The sequence below is a fragment of the Phyllostomus discolor genome, chromosome 1, assembly GCF_004126475.2.
Source record: "Phyllostomus discolor isolate MPI-MPIP mPhyDis1 chromosome 1, mPhyDis1.pri.v3, whole genome shotgun sequence".
In the NCBI taxonomy this organism is placed as follows: Eukaryota; Metazoa; Chordata; class Mammalia; order Chiroptera; family Phyllostomidae; genus Phyllostomus; species Phyllostomus discolor.
In genome coordinates this window covers 162556283-162571329 of record NC_040903.2, presented here as the reverse complement: position 1 = coordinate 162571329, position 15047 = coordinate 162556283, and the positions used below count along the sequence as shown (strand labels likewise).

The window sequence follows — 15047 nt, the reverse complement described above, 5'->3', positions numbered from 1 at the left end:
ATTCACTTGATGAATATTTGGACTGTTTATTGTTTTGAATTATTGCAAATAGAATGCTTTAAATAATCATGTACAAGTTTTTACATAGATATGTGCTTTCTTTTTTATTCATTTAATTTACTTATTTTTTAGAGAAAGGGGAAGGGAGGAAGAAAGAAAGGGAGAGAAACATCGATGTGAGACAAAAACATCAGTTGGTTGCCTCTTATATTCCCCGACTGGGAACCAAATCCCCAAATGAGGCATGCGGACTGACCAGGAATCAGACTGGTGACCTTTCGCTTTGTAGGATGATATCCAACCATCTGAGCCATACCAGTCAGGGCATGGACATATGCTCTCATCTCTTGGATAAATACCTAGGGATGAAATGGATCATGCTGTAAGTGCATGTATAGCTTTATAAGACACTGTCAGTTTATCAAAGCAATTGTATTATTTTACATTCCACCAGCAGTGTATGAGAGTTCTGGTTCCTCCATACCATTGCTAACGCTTTTTTCATTTTAGCCATTCTAGTAGGTATCTAATGTTTGTTATTTGCATTTCTTTGATGACTAACAATTCTGAGCATATTTTCATGCACCTATTTGCTCTCTCTCCAGACACACACACACACACACACACACATCCCCCTTTGGTGAATATTTATTCAAATATTTTTTCCATTTTAATTGGGTATTTAGTTTTCTTTTTTAATTTTTAAATTTCTTTCTTATTATTCTTGTTTATTCTATTACAGTTGTACCAATTTGTCACCCTTTGCCCTCCTCCACCAAGCCCGTACCCCGATCCCACAGTCAATCCCCACACCATTGTCCAAGTCCATGGGTCATTCATACTTGGTCTTTGTCTAATCCCTTCCTCTTCTTTCCACCACTCTCCCTTCTCCCCTTCCCTCTGGTAGCTGTCAGCCTGTTCCATATTTCCATGTCTCTGGTTCTGTTTAGCCTGTTAGTTTATTTTGTTCATTAGATTCATCTTATAAGTGAGATCATATGGTATTTGTCTTTCACTGCCTGGGTTATTTCACTTAGCATAATAATTTCCAGTTCCAACCATGCTGTCACAAAAAATAGAAATTCCTTCTTTCTTCCTGCTGCATAATATTCCATTATGTAAATATATCACAGTTTTTGATCTACTGTTAAGCACTTGAGCTGTTTCTAAAACTTGGCTATTGTAAATAGCACTGCTATGAATATAGGGGTGCATAAGTTCTTTTGAATTGGTGATTTGGGATTCTTAAGGTATATTCCCAGAAGTGGAACTGCTGGGTCAAAAGGCAGATCCATTTTTAGTCTTTTGAGGAAATTCCATACTGTTTTCCACAGTGGCTGCATCAGTCTGCATTCGGACCAACAGTGTGTGAGTGTTTCCTTTTCTCCACATCCTCGCCAGCATTTGTTGTTTGTTGATTTGTTTTGGATGGCCATTCTCACCAGTGTGAAGTGGTATCTCATTGTGGTTTTAATTTGTATCTGTCTGATGGCTAGTGATGTTGAACATTTTTCACACACTTATGTCTATGGGCTCTCTGTATGTCCTCCTTGGAAGTGTCTATCCCTTTGCCCATTTTTTAATTGGGTTGTTTGTCTTCCTAGTGTTGAGCCATATGGGTTCTTTATATATTTTGGAGATTAAACCCTTGTCCAATGTATCATTGGAAAATATGTTCTCTCATACAGTTGGTTCCCTTTTCATTTTGATGATGGTTTCTTTGGCCATGCAGAAGCTTTTTAATTGGATGTAGTCCCATTTGTTTATTTTTTCCTTTATTTCCTTTGCCCTAGGAGATATATCAGCAAAAATATTGCTACATGGGATATCTGAAATTTTACTGCCTATACTTTCCTCTAGGACTTTTATGGTATCATGACTCATAGTTAAGTCTTTTATCCATTTTGCATTTATTCTGATGTATGGTGTGAGTTGGTGGTCTAATTTCAATTTTTTGCATATAACTCTCCGGTTTTCCCATCACCATTTATTGAAGAGGCTATTTTTACTCCATTGTATGCTCCTGCCCCCTTTGTCAAGTATTAATTGACCATGGAGACATGCATTTATTTCTGGGCTCTCTAATCTATTCCATTGATCTATGTGTCTCTCTTATGCTGGTTCCAGACTTAATTACAGACTTTAATTATAGTGGCCTTGTAGTATTGTTTAATATCAGGTATTGTGATCCCTCTTTGTTCTTTTATCTCCAGATTGCTGAGGCTGTTTGAGATAGTTTTTGTTTCATATAAATTTTTGAAATATTTGTTCTAGATCTGTGAAATATGTCATTGGTATTTTAATAAGAATTGTGTTGAATTTATAGATTGGATAGTATGGATATTTTAATGATCTTAACTCTTCCTATCCATGAACATGGTATATACTTCCATTTACTTGTCCCTTCCTCAATTTCTTTCTTGTGTTCTATAGTTTTCCTAGTACAGGTCTTTTACTTCCTTGGATAAGTTTATTCCTAGGTACTTTATTTTTCTTGTTGCTATAGTAAATGGAATTTTTTTCTTAGTTTCTCTTTCTGATAGTTCATTGTGTACAGAAATGCCATTGATTTCTGAATATTGACTTTGTAGCCTATTATTTTGCTAAATTCGCTTATTAGCTGGAGTAATTTTTTTTTGGTGGAAACTAGGGTTTTCTATGTACACTATCATGCCATCTGCAAATAATGACAGTTTTACTTCCTCTTTTCCAATTTGGATGGCTTTTATTTCTTTTTATTGTCTGATCACTGAGGCCAGAACTTCTTATTATTGAATTATAAGTGTTCCTTATATAGTGTGGATAAAAGTTCTTTGTTGAATATGTGCTTTGTAAATATTTTCTCTCAGTCTGTGGTTAGATTTTTATTAACAGTACCTTTCAATGAGCAGAAGTTTTTCATTGTGATGATGTCCAATTTATCAATTTTTATTCTTTTCTGGTGTTGTGTGTGTGGGGGGGTACTTAAATCCTTGTCTAACTAAAAGTTACAGAGATTTCCTCCTGGAAATTTTTTGGTTTTAGCCTTTCTGTCAAGGTCTATAAATCTATTTCAAGTTTAGTGTATGTCATAAAGTAAGAATTGTGTTTCATTTGGGGGGGAAGTTTCATTTTGGGGACATCGATACCCAATTGTTCCAGCCCCAGTTGTTTGTGGAAAAAATTAGCCTTTCCTCATTGTATTGTCTTGGCCTTTGTGGAAAATCAATTGGCTATGCATTTATAGCTCTAATTATAGATTCTGCTGTTTCATGGATCTAGGTCTATATATATATGTCATGATCACACTCCATGACTGCAACTTTAAAAAGGTCTTGAAATCAGATAAAGTCCTCAATTATTTAAATTATTTTGGCTATTCTAGCACCTTTAAGTTTTCATATAAATTTGTAACAGGCATCCCAGTTTCTACAAATATCCCACCTGCTGTCATTTTGATTGGAATTGCATTCTTTCTAACAATCATCTTAGAAAGAAGTGAACACTGACTTTCCCAATCTATGAGCATAGTGTATCTACCCATTTACTTAGAGTTCCCTTTAATATTTCACAGCAATATTTTGTAGTTTTCAATGTTTGTCTTGTACATCTGCTGTCAAATTTATGCCTAAGTATTTGATAGTTTTTGATGTTATGATAAATGGTTTTTCTATTTCAATTTCTAATTGTTTGTTGCTAGTATAAAGAAATACAGTTGATTTTTAAGCATTGGCCTTGTAGCATTAATGTCAAAGGTTACATTAATTAATTTACAAATGTTGAACCAATCTTGCATATTTTAGATGAATCCTAATTAGAATTAATATATCACTATTTTTATATTTTACTGAATGCAATTTGCTAAAATTATACTAAAAATTTTTGCATCTATGTTCATGAAGGATATTGGCCTGTAGTCTTTTTTTTACCTATCTCTTGGACACCCTCTTTTTTGGTAACGATCAGATTGTTCTCTGTATCTATGGGCTTATTTCTGTTTTGTTCATTTGTTTTGTTTTGTTTTGTTTTAGATTCAACATATAAGTGAAAACATATGCCACTTGTCTTTCTCTGTCTTACTTCACTTAGTATAATATCTTCCAGATCCATTCATGTTATCACAAATGGTTAGATTTCATTCTTTTTATTGCTGAGTAATAGTCCATTGTGTATATATGCCACATCTTTTTTTATCCATCCATGTGTTGGTGGACATCTTGGTTGCTTACATTTCTTGGCTACTGTACAATAATGCTGCAGTGAACACAGGAGTACAGATATGTTTTCAAATTAGTGTTTTTGTTTTCTTCAGCTAAATATCCAGAAGTGGTATTGCTGAATGAATGGCAGCTCTAATTTTAGTTTTCTGAGGAATCTCCATACTGTTTTCCATAGTGGCTACACTAACTTACAACCCCACCAAGAGGAGTCCCTTTCCTTTACTTCCTTGCCAGCACTTGTTACTTGTTGATTTTTTTGATGATCATAAAGTTATATAATCATGATGATTATCATGATGAAAATCATCATATGATTTTTTGACACATATGAGGTGGTATCTCGTTGTGGTTTGGATTTACAATTCCTTGATGATTACTGATGCTGAGCATCTTTTCAGTGTTTGCTAGCCATCTGTCTTCTTGGGAAAAATGTCTATTCAGGTCCTCTGCCCATATTTAATGGTTTAATTGGGTTTAATTTGAGTTTTTTGTTGGGTTTGGGTTTTTTTAGTGTTAAACTGTATGATTTCCCATTATATGATATACCATTTTCAAATCTTTTCCCATTCAGTAGGTTGTCTTTCCATTTTGTTGGTTGTTTCCTTCTCTGTGTCTGTAGTTTTCTTTCAACATCTGTCTGCTTTGGGTATCAGGGTTGCTGGATTCATAATATGAGCTAGTATTATCCCCTCTTCAAGCTTTGAAAATATTTGTGTATATTGATATTACTTCTTTAAATGTTTGGTAAAATTCACCATTGAAGCTATTGTGAGCCTGAAATTATCTATTTCTTTTTGAGTAGCTTGTCTTTCAAGGAATTTCCCCCAGTGTCACTCTAGTTGTCAATTTTATTGGCATAAAGTTGTTTAGAATATTTACTTGCTATTCTTTTAATGTCTTGAAGACCTTTAGTAACAGTTCCTCTCTTGCTCCTAATATTGATAATTTGTATTTTCTTTCTTTTTCCTTTAATCAGTGTGGCTACAGTTTCCCAATTCTATTAGTTTTCTTTAAAAGCCAGTCTTTTGGCATCACTGGTTTTCTTTATTGCTTTTTTTGTTTTCTATTTATTAATTTATGCTCAGATATTTTCATTTCCTTTCTTCGGCTCACCTTTGGATTTAATTGGCTTTTTTTCTGGTTTCTTAAGGTAGAAGCTCAGGTCATAAATGTTTATACCTTCTTATTATAAGTGCTACATATTCCTTTTAAGACACTAAAAAAAACTTTATCTGCACCCTACAATATTTGATATGTCACATTTGTATTTTCCTTGAATTCAAAATACTTTCTCAATTCCCTGTGATTCCTTCTTTGGTCCATGGGTTACTTAGAAATGTGTTTAGTTTCTAATTATTTGAGGACCTTCAAGATATTTTCAGTTATTAATTTCTAATTTAATTCTGGTGTGGTCAAAGAACATACCTTGTATAGTTTAAAAGCTTTAACTGCATTGAGATTTGTTTTATGGCCAAATGGTTTATTTTGGTAAAGCTCCTGTGTACTCATGAAGGCAGTATGTATTATGCAGTTGTCGGGTGGAATGTTCTATGAATGCCAGTTAGGTGAAGTGGTTAATGGCGTTGATCAAGACTTCTGTATCCTTACTAATGTTTTAACTGCTTGTTCTTTCAATTATTGAGGGAAAATTGTTGAAATCTTCAACTGTAATTATGGATTTGTCTATTTTTCCTTTTAGTTTGATTGTTATTGGAGCATAGGGTTTGTTTTTCATTTTAACTTTGCACATAGAGTTAAGGAATGCTGCTCTAAACCAATAACTCTCAAACTTTATCATGCATCAGAATTTTGGGGGGCTTATGGAAACCCGGATGGCTGGGCCCCATTCCCAGGTTTTCTAGTTCAGTGGGTCTGGAGGGATTTGAATTCCTCACAATTCCCAGGTGATGCCGATGCTGCTTGGTACAGAAACCACACTTTCAGATCACTGACTAGAAAGACAAATATCTTATGAGTTCACTTATGTATGAAATCTGAAAAACAAAATAAACAAGCAAAACAGAAACAAACTCATAGGTACAAGGAACAAACTGATGGACTCCAGATGGGAAGGAAGTCGGAAGGATGGATGAAAAACGGGGAGGGATTAAGATGTACAAATTGCCAGTATAAAAAAGGTCACAAGGATGTAAAGTACAGCATAAGGGATATTGTCAATAGTACTGTAATAACTACGTGTGGTGTCAGATGGTTACTAGACTTAGCAGAGTGATCACTTCATAAATTATATAAATGTCTAATCACCATGTTGTACACCTGAAACTAATATAATTTTAATTGGAAAATAAAAATTATTTTAAGAAGAATCACTGACTAAGCCAAAGTTTCTCAATCTTGGTTGCATATTAGAATAACCTGAGGGGCTTTAAAAACTGTAACACACAGGCTGCGACCAAGCCAATTAAATTTAGGATCTGCACGGGGAAAGGGAGAGTAGTGGGACCCAGGCATCGGTATCCTTTAAAGCTCTTCTATGTGATTCCAATAAATAGTCAAGACTGAGAATCACTGCTCTATCCTAAAGGAATTCTCCAGAGTGACCAAGAAGGTCTTTGGGGCTCATTACCAACACTTCCTCAGTGTCCCCTGAGTAGAAAAACACTGAGGGGGAGCAGCAGCAGCAGCCACCACCACCACACAGAGGCTGTCTGAAAGGTCTAGTGTGCCGGGGCAGGGGACTGGGTTTTACTTCTCTCCCTTCTGCTGTCAACCTAGCCGCTTCCTCTTTTGTAAAATGGAGCCAATATTTCCTGGTCACTTCCTACAATTACCAAGGTTCTGACAACCAATATCATCTATCTTTTAACACTGGTAAAAAAAATCCATTAACTAAATCTACTTGGAAATTAAAACAATCTTTAATGATACTTATTTTCCATAATTGGATTGTATAAGTAGTTTATTTAGATAAGAAATGTATTGACTAAAAATTATCCAGGTACCCTCTATCCTGGCATGCATAACACAGGCATATTCCAAATAAACTTGAACAATTGTTCCATTAGTAAACTCATTAATCAGGAACCTTTTAATCTTACATTTACCCTCCTATTTTCCTTCACTTTATCCTGCACAGGGACTTTGGCCAAGGAGAAACCATTCTGGCAGAAGAATTATGACAAACTGTGCTGACACTTTGGACTACACCAATACCACAGCCTTCTATTTTTCTTCTCTTCTTCCTTTCCATCCTCCCCCTGCCTCCTCCTTTAAAATTTTCTAAAAAAAATTTCAGAGTAATTTTACCAAACTACGGATTATGTAATTTTTAGGATAACCATGTGAGGCAGGCAGAACTGGCATTGCTGTCCACGTTTTTCAGCTGAGACAATTAAAGCAGGCAAAGAAATTGCACAAGGAACTGGAGCATAACACAGATTGTCTCCAGGTATAAAATTTTCTCAAACTGAGGGGAAGGAAAAATATGCATAAATGTAGAAAGAGAAAACAGATTTCAGACAGCCTCGGGAGCCACCTTGGAGATTCACTAGGCAAAGGGCTACTATTGGCAGTAAAGGATATTTAGAGTTAAAGTCATCTAACCATTTTACAAAAGGGGGACCTGGCTTGCCCTCGGCAACTAGGAAGTGTGAAAAGAATGTAGGCTTGACAGACAGGACACTTGAGCTCTGGCCTCATTGTTGCCAGTAAGCTCTGGATCAATCCACATAGCCAGCAACCTACAGACAGTTTACATTTGGATGTCCCACAAGCATTCCAAACTCCTGCCCAAAAGTATTTCCCCTCCCTCACCCATTCTACCACCACTGTCACCTGTTGTGATCATCTCCATAAATGGCTGGAAGACAAGATCCTGGGACTCATCCCTCCTCTCCGTTTGCATGTCCTCTCAGTTACGAAATTCTGCTACAAATCTTTCAGATCCACTGTCTCAGTTCAGGCCCTCACAACCTCTGGCCTGGGTTAGGTTACTGCTATTGTGTAACATCTCCTGACTTCCTTCTCTTTTGTTGTTTCAGGACTTCTGTCACCTTACCTACCACCACCGAGAGCTTTGTAAAACTGAAATTATCTGTCTTGCTCTACTTATTTGCTTCCCACCACCAACTGGGCAACATCTAAAGTCCCAGGCAAACCATCCAATCCATTTCTGATTTGGTCTCTGCCTTCACTCACTTCATCTTTCACCACTCATAACTTCAGTCAAGCTCAAGTTTTGCAGTTCCTCCACTGTCACCTTTGGCTTTGATACTAATGGTTCACTCTTCTTGGAACTTCCCCCCTTCCCCTGCCCATTGTCTGGCTAAAATTAACTCACCCTTCTAGACTCAGCTTAAGTTGTAATTTTTCCTGGCACCCCTTTCATAGGTCCTTCTGATGCTCCCAAGTCATTTTGTGTGGAGTCACTATTCATCCTGAACTGTTTGCTCACATGTCTGGCTGAGGGCAGTGGTTGCTGTGGCCCCATTGGACTAAACTGAGTGTCCCTCACTGAACTGACCTGTGGGGTGGCAGGGAGAGCATCCTATTCAGTGTTTGGTATTGAATACTCATTCAAAAAATATGAGAGTACTTACTGTATGCCATATGTTGTAGGTGTAAGGGTATAGCAGTGAAGAATGCAAAGTTACTCCTTGTTATCAAGTGGGAGGTGACATAATAAATAAATGAACAGATAAATAAGAGAATATGGAAGTACTATGCAGAGAATTAAAATAAACCATGTGATATGAGAGTGAGAGGGGGGCTATGTTAGAATGGGGATGTTAGGAAGTTCCCCCTGGGGAAGTGACAACAGCTGACCAGTGAATGCCAATGCACCAGGTATTCAGAGAAGAGCTTTGCAGCAGCAAAGGTACAATGGACAAAGAACCAAAAGCATCCCAGGGGCAAGGTGGGGAAGCAGTGAAGATGGGGTCAGAGAAGAAGACAAGGACCGTATTATGTACACTTTGTAAGCCAGACCAGAGTTTTGATTTGTTCCAAGTGTGCCGGGGAGTGACATGACCTGATTTATACTTTTAAAAAGATCTCTGCAGGACTGCTCCGTAGATAATAGGCTGTGAGGAGTGGAAAAAGAGACCAGTTTGGAGGAGAATGTGCACGGACTTGGAATATCTGGTGAGTCGATAGATTCAGGCTCAGAGCGCCTGGGTAGTTACTGGGGACAGTGCAGTGCTGGGCGACTTCTAAAAGGAGGATCTTGAAAAAGTCCCCTGCCTCCCTGGACTCGGGAAAGAATGTGGGTCAGGCACCTGGAAAGAGTCTCACCCAGACCCTCCGGCGGCCCGGGAGGAAGAGTTAGCCACGCCGACCCTGCGCGCGGATCCGGGACTCCACGTGCTCCGCGCGGGGGTTTCCGCGTCCTCCGGGCGTGGCCGGAAAAGGAAGTCGGCGCTGCTGTGGCCTCCCCAGCAACAGCGGCGGTACCGGCCACCCGCCCCTGTCCGGCTCGGCCACGGAGGCAGCGCAGCGGCCGGACCCCGAGGCTCCCCCCGCCGAGCAGCGCTGCACCACCGGGAGCCCAGCAGTCCGATGGGGCCGCAGCGAGCGCTGTCCTCCGCCGCAACCGCCCTGTTCTGGGGCTTCCTACTCCGGCTGGTAAGGGGGGCGAGCGGGCGCTGGGTCCTCCCCGGGGCGGGGCCGAGGCTGGGGCTCCCTTCCCCTCTGCACCCTCCCCTGCTGCCCGACCTCGGTGCCCGCGACGACGTGGTCAGCTCGACGACGTGGTCAGCTCGCGTGTTTCCTTTCCGTCCCCTCCCCTCCCCAGTACTCACTCTCCTTCCAGCCTTCCTCCACCGTCCCCACGCCTGTCCTTCGCAGCCCCCGAAGTACCTCACCCCGAGAAAGCTCTCTGCGGAGCCCCTCATGCTACGTTGATCTTGGAGCTCCTCTATAGTTCTCTGAACATTTTTAAATGACCTCTGAGAGTTATCGTCTAGCCTTTTTTGTAGCTTCTTAACCTCTTTCCTCCTTGGGAAGAAAGGGAAAAAAAAAATGTACACGGTCCCAGGAAGGTCAGCGGTCGTTCAAGGACTGCCTTTTATAGTTTAATTGCTCTAATACAGATTTTTTTTCCTCTTCCTCTGCAGTTCCTCCTTAGCCTTAGGGCTCCTTTGATTCCATTCTAGGGGGGCTTTGTAATAGTAATAATTTCAAATGGCTTTTAAAAGAACACAAAAGTGTAATGCCTTTAGTGGTTTCTCGTTCTCTGCCTACTTTAAAGGGGAAAGGACTAACAAAGAACGCGTTTACAAGTTTTCATAATCACAGAAAAGTGGTAATGTTTTAAAGTTCAACATCACACCACTGGAGCTTCCGTGGGCGTTCTGGAGCCTGTGCCCAGTGGTTCAGTTTTTGTTTCTTCGTAAATTTCACTGGGGAGTTCCAGGTTGGAAACTTTTAGGAGCTTTATGTACACAAAATTTGTGGGATGTCTGCCTGTTAGTTCTTACCATTAGGATGTGTAACTTATCTGAAAGTTTACTTGCACATTCTCCAGTTTAAAGGATTGTTATTAGTGACTATATTCAGTGTGAAAGTGCCTGTAACATTTAAGAAACCGAAATCAAAACCTAAAATGGATAAGTGCCTTTGGTGTATTCATAATTTGCTAGGCAACATTAGGAACATGAATGAGGTAATGAATCTAAAAATTGCTTGTGAGGGGAGTACAATGTGAAGAAAATATAATAGCAGTATTACACTGAATCTTTGAGGTGTTATATAACCAGATCTGTCCAAAAGATTACAATTCAGCTATTATGTAAATAGACATAAAACTATACATACATTTAAGTGTCTGAATTTTTTTGCACTTTTTCATTTGAGCTTAAGCTGATTGTAGGTATGTATCTTCTATATCACATTCCTATTAATCCTCTCTCAACACAAATTGATAATTAATTTAACAATACATTAGTTCATAAACTCACATTGAAATTCTTAAAAGCTCTGAACCCTCTCAATAGAAAAATATAAGCAGAATTTTCATATCATTTCAAGGGCTTAACATATCTAAAGCCTGTTCTTGTTCTAAGTTGTAGCTAACCTGTTGACCCCGCAGTCTAGATTTTAGTTTTTATGTTGCACATGTGTGCTTTGTGATATCTTACTGCATTAATCTTGGGTTCTGTACTCCTCAGTCCCAGGGTTGTGGGGACTGTGGAAGGAAGAACTTAATCTCTTCAAGTTTCTTCTGGCTGGTCTAATAATCAAAGAGGCATAAGACAGATTAGCCAGGGAAAATAACCAAATTTAGTAGATATGTATGTGTGGGAGCCCATGTGCATGAGAAGTTCAGAGACAGAAAAGGAAAATGGGCATGTAACACATTCCCAGCTAGGGATGAGGTGCCCTCAGTTGGGGCCTTCAAAGAGTTGTTGCAGGATGATAAGAACAGATGTTTAGCAAATAAAAGGTTTTCCTGCCCTACAGACAGGTCAAAAGAGGTTATCTGTGATGTCTTCCATTATGGTCAAGGCCCCTAGTTCAAGTTCTTCCAGGTAGCCAAGGGCAGAGTAGAAGTTTATCCTGGCCCACCAGTAAAACTGCCCTTAGCTCAAAACAGTACACATACCACACAGGCACATCTTGGGACGACTAGCTCTGAACCCCCACAGGGCTTAGTTCTGTCCTTCCTCCCTTCCCTTCCTTCCTGCTCTTACTCTCTCACTCGGTGATATGTTTATTGATTTTAGGAGAGGAAGGTGGGTGGGGGGAGACAGAGGAGGGGGAAGAGAGAGACAGAGAGAAACATGAATGAGAGAGATACATTTGTCAGTTGCTTCTCCTACATGTCCTGACCGGGGATTGAATCTGCAACCTGGGTATATGCCCTGACCCAGAATTGAACCCACAACATTTAGTGTATGGGACAATGCTCCAACCAACTGAGCCACCTGGCCAGTAACATTCTTTCACTCCACAAATATTTAGTGTGTTATCTGTTATATGCCAGACACTGTGCTGGTGACTGAGTAAACTGAAAAGATCTTTTTCAAATTGTGAAGATCTTTTTCAGTGCTAACCAGTATTACTGATTTTCTATTTCTTGTTGCTTTCTCAGTGGTTTTCCTCTTTTCTCTTCCTTTAATTTCCCATAATGATCTATTTCTCAAACCTTTCCTTTTCTGGGGAATTCAGATAAGTCTGATGTCCTTTTCTGCAGCAGGAGCTCTCTCCCTTCGGCTTACTTACTCATACCTACTTCCTTGCCTACAACTCTGTCTGGTGGTGGTTTTGTTTCTTTGGTTTTGTTTTTTTACTGTTTTCTCCCTGAAGCCCCTGCTTGTTACTCTTCCCCAAAAACATACCTCTAGGTGTCTCTCTGAGTTCATTTGAATTAATATGTCAGCTTAATCATTTCATTTCTCCTTTCTGGGTCTTGCAACTGGCACTGCTGGGCATCTTTCCTCTTAGTCATGTAAGAACAGGGCTAATGTCCTCATTCAGAGGCAGTACATAATCTACAGAAACCTCTGCCACTTTCCTGTGGAAGAGCCTTTAGTGTTGGAAAGACCCTTCATGCCGTGTGGCCTACTCTACTCTCCTGGTCTTGTCTCCCTCATGTCAGTAACCTCACTGTGTATATCGAAATCAAGCTACTGCACTTCTGGCCATTTTAATGAATTCTAAACCCATTAAACATTTAGTCTAGATTTAAAAAGAGTGCCTGGCAGGTGGTTAATTCTCTCTGGGCCTTGCCATTTTCTATTTCACACTCATCTTTCCCCAGCGCAACCCCCAACTCCTGGCCCCAGCTGTTAGACCTTTATTTCACAGGGTTGTTTGGACACAGTCGCAGAGTTCTGTTTCAAAGTGAATGAATAAGTGTAGCCTGGATCTGTTTCCTAAAATTGCTTCAAAGTTCTCTGAAGAATCCTGACTCTTTTTCATAATGTTTTTACAAAAGTTCTGTACATTTTTTCATAACTTAAAAGAATTTGAAGTGTTACACAACCACATCTTGAATTTATTACAATGAAATGATAATCAGGATCCCCAGCAGAAAAATCTCTTGCTGAAATTTGCATTTCTTTGGTAGATTACAAAAACTCAGAGAATCTTCCCTAGTTCCTTCTCTTCTGCCCTCCTCTCTCAACCTCCTGGGGAAACCAAGTACGTGCTGCTACCCAGGCTGTCTGAGCTGCTGTGCTCTGGACTGAATTGTGTCCCCCTCCCCAATTCATGTGAAAGCCCTGACTCCCAATGTGATCGTATTTGGAGATGGGACCTTTTGGAGATAATTAGGTTAAGATAAGGTCAGAGGGTAGGTTCCTTGTGATGGGATTGGTGACCTAATAAGAAAAGATGCCAGAAAGCTTACTGTCTGCTCCTCTTCCCTGCCCCCTTCCTCCAACCCTGTGAAGACACAGTAAGCAGGTTCCAATCTATAGACCAGAAGGAAAGCTCTCAACAGAAACCACAAAGCAGTCCACAGAGGTGTCCACAAAGCTGTCCAACCCTGCTGGCACTTTTATCTTGGACTTCTAGTCTCTAGAACTGTGGGAAAATGAATTTCTGTTTAATATCCACTCTTTGGTATTTTGTTACGGCAGCCCAGGCTAAGACAGATTTTCGTATCAGGAGTGAGCTGCTGGTGAAATAAATACCTCAACATGTGGAAGCAGCTTTGCAACTGGGAAATGGGTGGAGGCTAGAAGATGTTTGAGGTAGAAATATAAACATGAAGGGTGATTCTGGTGAGGTGTGAAGCATAAATGAGGAATATGTCATTGGAAACTAGGAAAGACAATCTTTGTTATAAAACGGCAAAGAATTTGGCTGAGCTGTGTCCTCGTGGTTTGTGGAAAGAAGAATTTGATCAGTGAAACTGGATATTAGCTGAGGAGATTTCTAAGCAAAGCGTTTGTGGAGCAGCTTGGTTCCTCCTGACTGTAGAAGGAGCAAGAGGAATTGAAGAAGGAATTGTTAAGCAAAAACAAGCCAGAAATTGAAAATTTGGAAATTCTCAGCCTTTCCTTATTGCAAGATATGAGAAAGCTTCTGAAAAGAACACTTAAGGGTGTGGATGGATGACCATTTGATTACAAGTTTCTGGGATTGTATGAGCAGAAACACTGTGAGTTTGAACTGAAGGGAACAGAGATGGAGCACAATGAAGAAAGGTTGTTGGACTTCTTGGATTTGACAGGATGGGATATGGAGGTGTGTGGCTGTGAACATACATTATTCTTTAAGAACAGGGAGAAGTGGCCCCAAAGGCGATTCAGAGGTCATGGGGCCACTGCCTCAGTTTCAACAAGCCCTAGGCACCTGCTGGGAGCCTTTGGGTTGGGACTCCACAGAACCAAAGGGGGTAGGGCCACCCCACAGACCCTCAGAGCTGTGGGAGTGATGCTGCTGCACCCTTTGGTCCTGGAACATGGGGCATTGAGCCAAACAGGATTATTCTTGAACCTTAGGATCTAAAGGAATTTGTATTGCTAGGTTTTAGGCTTGCTTGTGTCCCGTCACCCATTTCTTCCTTCCAGTTTCTCCCTTTGTGATGGGAATGTCTATCTAATGCCTGATCACCATTGTATTTTGAAAGCACATAACTTGTCTGGTTTTGCAGGTTCACAGCCAGAAAAGAGTTTTGCCTCAAAATAAATTATAGCTTGAGTCTCACCCATACCTGATTTAGATGGTATTTAGATAAGACTTTGGAATTTAGAGTTGATACTGGATAGAATGAGTTAGGACCTCCTGGGCTATTGGGGTACAGTGAACGCATTTTGTGTGTGAGAAGGATATGAATTTGGGGGCCCAGAGACAGAGTGGTGTGGACTGCTTTTTTTTTGCTCCCAAATTCTTATGTTGAAGCCGTAACCCCCCAGTGAGGTGGTGTTTGGAGATTGGGCC

General features: G+C 39.9%; 1 protein-coding gene across 1 annotated transcript in view; it reads left to right on the top strand.

Moving 5' to 3' along the window:
- The first annotated feature begins 9558 nt into the window (after positions 1–9558).
- The window catches only part of SPPL2A (signal peptide peptidase like 2A), a 46158-nt gene continuing 40669 nt past the window's right edge, over positions 9559–15047 (top strand). The window contains 1 exon segment of the mRNA XM_036033447.1: positions 9559–9782. Within this exon segment, the coding sequence (XP_035889340.1) occupies positions 9717–9782 (66 nt within the window). The 5' untranslated portion in view covers positions 9559–9716.